Genomic DNA, 5,337 nt, shown 5'->3' with positions numbered 1-5,337 from the left:
TAGCAAGGCAATAACAACCCTCTATGGCTCCCCTGGGGACTGCAGGAAGATCCTGAGCCAGAAAAACTGAGTAGCTCCCTGCAGGAGAGGGACAGGGAGGAAGAAGAGGGCTGGAGCTGGCTCAGGGCCTGCCCAGGAGCTCCAGGCCAGAGGACAGCAGGTGCTGGCAGCTCTGTTCAGTCCCTGCTCTCGCTGGGAGCCAGGGTGGTTTTACTCCCACCGCCGCAGCAATGCGGTGTCAGCTCAGGGGCAAGGTCTGCAGGGAGCAGGTAAGACTGGCTGCCTCCACAGCTGGGGCAAGTGGGAATGTGCAAAAAATTCCCTTTAAAAAAAAAAAAAAAAATCATACAAAATTATTTGGCTAATAAATTAAAAAGTCACTTGGTCACCAATGTGAGGAACTGCTGCTGTTCTTCCTGGGGGGGGCTCGGGGGTGACCCTCGGGGTGAGCCGGGGCCAGAAGCCCGTTCAGCCCAGGCGAGGGGATTATTGCTTGTGTGTTCCCAGCTGGAAGCGGGCTTCCTCGGAAATCCCATACTGCTCCAGGGGGTCCTGCAGCAAGAGCACAGGGAAGGCACCAGTGAGATGCAGACAAGGGCTGGGTGCCGATTCCAGCCGTGTGCTAGGTTTACCCCAGTCCAGCCCCTGGTTCTGGTGCAGAAAGTCAAGCAGTCCTTGGGGAGAACTCAGTGGATAACCAGGGTTCACGGTCCGCATTCAGTCTGCTGGCACAGGAGCGTGCGGGTGAGCCGCAGCCACCTCCGTCACCTCCAGCAGGGATGCTCCGAGGAGCCTGGCAGCGGTGTGAGCAGCATCTCAACCCACGTACGCTCTGATCTGGCCAGGGCTGCCTGTGAACTCTTCCAGAGAACCGGTGGGATTCCGGGCTACAAACCTCAGGCCACTCCACCATTGGAAGAGTCTGCATATGAGAGCCAGAGCTGAGCACGACAACGCAGGCTGCTCGGCAGAGGAAGACTCTCAGGTCTGGCTGTTGAGACCATGGCTTACTAGGGGATCTCTTTTGTACACGCTGCAGCGAACAGCCTTGTGCAGGACAGTCGGCAGCAACACCTGAGATCACCAGCCCCTGCTGCAGTCCAAACCCATCAGTCACTGCCTGACAAGACGACTTCAAGGGACTCACCTTCCCTGTCATTTTCTGGATCTCATTCCGGTAGAAAATCAAGCTCCTCCTCATGAACTCATAGCTGTAAGACAAAAACAGACCATGCGGCAGGCTGAGCAGAAAAGGACATGGAGAAGTTTCAAATGCTATTTAGAGCTGAAGGGAAGCTTGCTTGGGAGGCAGACGACCACTTTCCTCCCTGGGTTCACCACAAGCTGATCCCAGAAAATAAACAGCACAGAGCGCATGACGCAGACCTCGCACTAGTGGCTCAGCCTACCTGGCTCGCTTGAGCGCCTCGATCCACTCCTGACACTGCTGTTCGCTGTCACATTCGAAGCAGTATTTTCTCTCCGGCTCCTCAATGAAACCTACCAGGGATAAGGAAAAGGTTTAAGGGAGGTCCTGGCAGAGCTGCCTGCGCTCCACTGTTCTCCCTCCCCAGCAACAGCCAGACTCTGCCAGGCCACAATTAGCGCCTCTGTTTAACTAAGATGATCTGTGAACGAGTTGGTGACCCGGGCCTCTGTCCCCTCTCCCTTACGCCGGGTGGCTCCCGGCTGGCCCCGAGCAGCTGCCTACAGCGTCAGCTTACAGCAGCTAAAGACTTCAGAAAGAGCAACTTCTCAAACTGAGAGCGACAGCTCGGAACTGAACCGGACCAACAGGGCCAGATTCAGGACTGAAACTCCTCGAGCCTCCTTGCAAACAGTCACCAGAGATTTAGTAATCAAAGTGGAAAATGCCCCAAGGAAGTGATGTTGATATATGCCGAGGGCATCTGAGGAATTAAATCACACTCGGAGAAGGTACTGACCTGTCTTTGCTCGAGGCTTTTGGGAATTTGGTACTGTGCACAGTGGAAAGCAAGTCCCCATGCAACTCCAGTTCTTTACCAAGACAGAATCAGGACATCTAATTAATTACATTGTCCCCAGAGCTCTGCTCTTTAGTACACAGTCCACAGAGATCTAGGCTGCTGCCGAGAGATAACTGGGTCAGACTGCATCAAACCCCTCAGGGCTGCCATGTGGGGACACAACCTGACACCAACTGCCATCGGTTCTAACACTTTTCTCAGGAACCCTCATCCACCAGAGCTCCCGACAGTCCTAAAGCCCCAGAAATTCAGATCGTGGTGCTTAGAGAGATCGGTATGTTCAGGCTGTTTGAGGGTCCTTTCGAGACAGCGAGAACACCACCTCTCCTGACTAAAAGAGGAGACAAGGCTCTGCGCAGAAAAGCAGCTGTGCCCAGCAACCAGGCCAAAAGATATGGGGATGGCCTTGGAGAAACATCCTGTTATTTTCGCCACATACCTCTCGCACAATGATTAGTTGTTGGATGAAAGGCTGCTTACAAAGGACGACACACCACGAGCCAGCTGGAGCCATGGCTATCAACACAAGGACAAACAGCGTGGCGGGAGGACTGGTGCTAGATTAGCCTGACAGATGGTTTATCTGAGGCTCGCTTTTTTTGATAAAATGCAATAGCACAGAAGCAGCGATCTGTCAATACCAAACCCTCCTAGAGAGGGATTCCCACAAGCGCTAAGCTGTGGTCCGTCTGTTGTTACTGCTTCTCTCCTCACATGCAGCTGTGCAAATCACACAGGCTGTTTCAGCCAGCGATGAAATGCTGCTGTCCTCGGGATGGGGCACAGCAACGCCAGAGTAACAACTGGCAGCTGAGGAGGGGAAGGGCTAAGGGGCACTGACCCCCCCCCCAGGGAGGGGAAGGGCTGAGGGGCACTGACCCCGCTGGGGAGGGGAAGAGCTGAGGGGCGCTAAGCCCCCAGGGGAGGGGAAGGGCTGAGGGGTGCTGACCCCCACCCCAGGGAGGGGAAGGGCTGAGGGGCGCTGACCCCCCTGCCCCGGGGAGGGGAAGGGCTGAGGGGCGCTGACCCCACTGTTACCAAAGAAACAGAAGGAAAAGCAGGAACTAAGCAGCAAGGAGGGGCAGAGGGGCGCTGCCCCCCCTGCCCCGGGGAGGGGAAGGGCTGAGGGGCGCTGACCCCCCCCGGGGAGGGGAAGGGCTGAGGGGCGCTGACCCCACTGTTACCAAAGAAACAGAAGGAAAAGCAGGAACTAAGCAGCAAAACGTTTCCTTTTACGTAGCACTATTTGCCATACGGGAAACGCAAAGGGAAGGGATACACGGAACTCACTGATGGAGAAGACGTTCTCCTCCTCTTTGGTGATCCTGCAGTGCTCCAGCAGCAGAGCTCCGATGGGCTGGAAAAGAGGAGAGAGGGTTTAACCCACGTCGTCCACCAGTGCGACAGTGGTCTGAACCCACAGGGTTTGCCTAGTGCCTTTTAAACGAGTTTCATAACCCGGTGCTACTTTTAAAGTAATTCAGTCTAACTGCATGAATGTTCCATGTTCTTTTAATTGACCTTCTTGTGTCTGCTGACATGCTTCATTGTGCTAGTCCTACCTGTAACACTTCGCATACATTAATTAGGCGTTAAACATTTCTACTTGCTCAGATTCAGTCTGGGCTTTGGCATTCGTTTCTGCGATGCGAAGACAGCGAAGAAGTTTACTTCCTTGCTCAGTAAATCAAACGAAGATGAAATATTTAACACGACAGAACAACTCACGTTGTACCTCGTAAGGGCAGTCCTCACGCCTTGCAAGAGGTTAAGAACGGCACTGATGAACCAGAGAGCTCAGGATAAGCAGACAAATGGTAGATGCTATTTGCTGGCCAGCACGCACCGAGCAAGGCCATGAGAACCAAAGGGTGATACAAGCCATAAACAAAAGCAAGCCACAAGCAAATTCTTGTGTCCAAGCTAAACAAAACGCGAGAGGCAAATAAGGCAGCAGGGAAGATACTGAAAAACCTGGTTTACCATGTATTTCTGGCACAATGGTTTTATACCAGCACCCTCCACCTACCTGACGAGCTATTTTTGATCCATTCAAGAACATCCTCTCCCCTCCATCAGAACACACACGAGCGCTTACAAATAACCGCCAGAAAAGAAGACAGCAGAGCAGCAGCGGAGGAGACGCGCCGTGTCCTCAGAGCCCGGCACTACCCCAGCGCAGGAGCCGCAGCTGCGTCGTTACACTCGCACATGTGCCAGAGCGACCGCTCGGCCTCTCGGCCCTACCCAGAGAACCGCGACCGCAGCTCTGGTGAAGCAGCGATGGGCGACAGCGCTTCGGCAGAAGGGAGAAAAGGGTCCTTCTGAAAACAGGAGCTCAGCCGTTATCAGGGTAAAATATTTATGATGGAATGAGTCTAAAAATGCCTCTAAAAGCTTTCCAGTTCCTTTGTAGCCCACAGCACCTTTCTTCACATGCATTATTAAGATTGCTTTTATATTCATTTTCCAAGAGAATCTTTAGCAGCAGTTATCAAGGGATTCATTAAAAATCACCAGACCTCAGCAGTGGCAAAGCCAGAAACAGGACCCAAAGCTCCCATCTCTCATTTCTTTTTTCCTAGACCTAAGCAGGGCTTCTGCATGCCCAGAATAACAATATTGACAGGGTATGGCCACAGAAGTTTCCCAGTAACAGTGAGCGTTGTACGCAAGTAGAATTCCTGGCACAAAAAAGAAGAAACAATGCTAATTCTTTTCCCAGGAGAGCAAAATATAAGCTTCCCCTCAGAGTTTGGCACGATAAGGCACAGTCCTACAAAGATTACAGACTCCACCTTCTGCAGTTTTGGGGCAACGGTTATGTTTAAAAGATCCGTTCCAAGCTCACAGCTGGGTGTGGTTAGATGGCGGCGCTGCTCCTCCCGCCCAGGAGTTTTTGCTGAGTAGATGGAAAAGGAAACGCGGGCACTCTGTCCTGGCTCTGTCAGCCTGTCACCGTTCCATTTTACAAAGCCCACGCAACCAATTCACAGAAAAGGAAGAGAGAGGGAGGAAAACAAACAACAACAAAACAGCAGATTCCGTACCTCCGCTTCGTCCGTCCGGAAGTAGAAGAGAAAGTTGACAACAAGCTTCACGAGGCGTTTCTTTAACACTGCGAAGAAGAAGAGTGTTGAGGTGGGCGGAAAGGCCGAGCTGGCCGGCACGGGGGGACAGAGGGAAGCCCCTTCCACCCCTGCCGGCGCCCAGCACAGCGCCGATTCAACCAAACCTACGGGGAAGCTCTGGTACAATTTAGATTTTTGCTCCTGGAGGAGCTCACGACCCCCCACCCGCCCGGGAAGGGCACCCTCCGCACTGACCC

The 5,337-nt window shown here is 53.3% G+C and overlaps 1 protein-coding gene across 1 annotated transcript; it reads right to left on the bottom strand.

Annotated features, from left to right (window-relative positions):
* Positions 1-486: 486 nt before the first annotated feature.
* PLEKHJ1 (pleckstrin homology domain containing, family J member 1) lies at positions 487-5,127 on the bottom strand (the record flags this gene model as incomplete). Its single annotated transcript, XM_009586455.1, has 5 exons — positions 487-552; positions 1,148-1,211; positions 1,410-1,500; positions 3,300-3,366; positions 5,060-5,127. Coding segments are annotated over 5 exons (356 nt in total), but the record flags the coding sequence as incomplete, so codon positions are not given.
* Positions 5,128-5,337: the final 210 nt, after the last annotated feature.

Source organism: Fulmarus glacialis, unplaced genomic scaffold (genome assembly GCF_000690835.1).
Source record: "Fulmarus glacialis isolate BGI_N327 unplaced genomic scaffold, ASM69083v1 scaffold9211, whole genome shotgun sequence".
In the NCBI taxonomy this organism is placed as follows: Eukaryota; Metazoa; Chordata; class Aves; order Procellariiformes; family Procellariidae; genus Fulmarus; species Fulmarus glacialis.
Note: the sequence above shows the minus strand (reverse complement) of the source record. Positions and strands in the feature narration are given on the sequence as shown.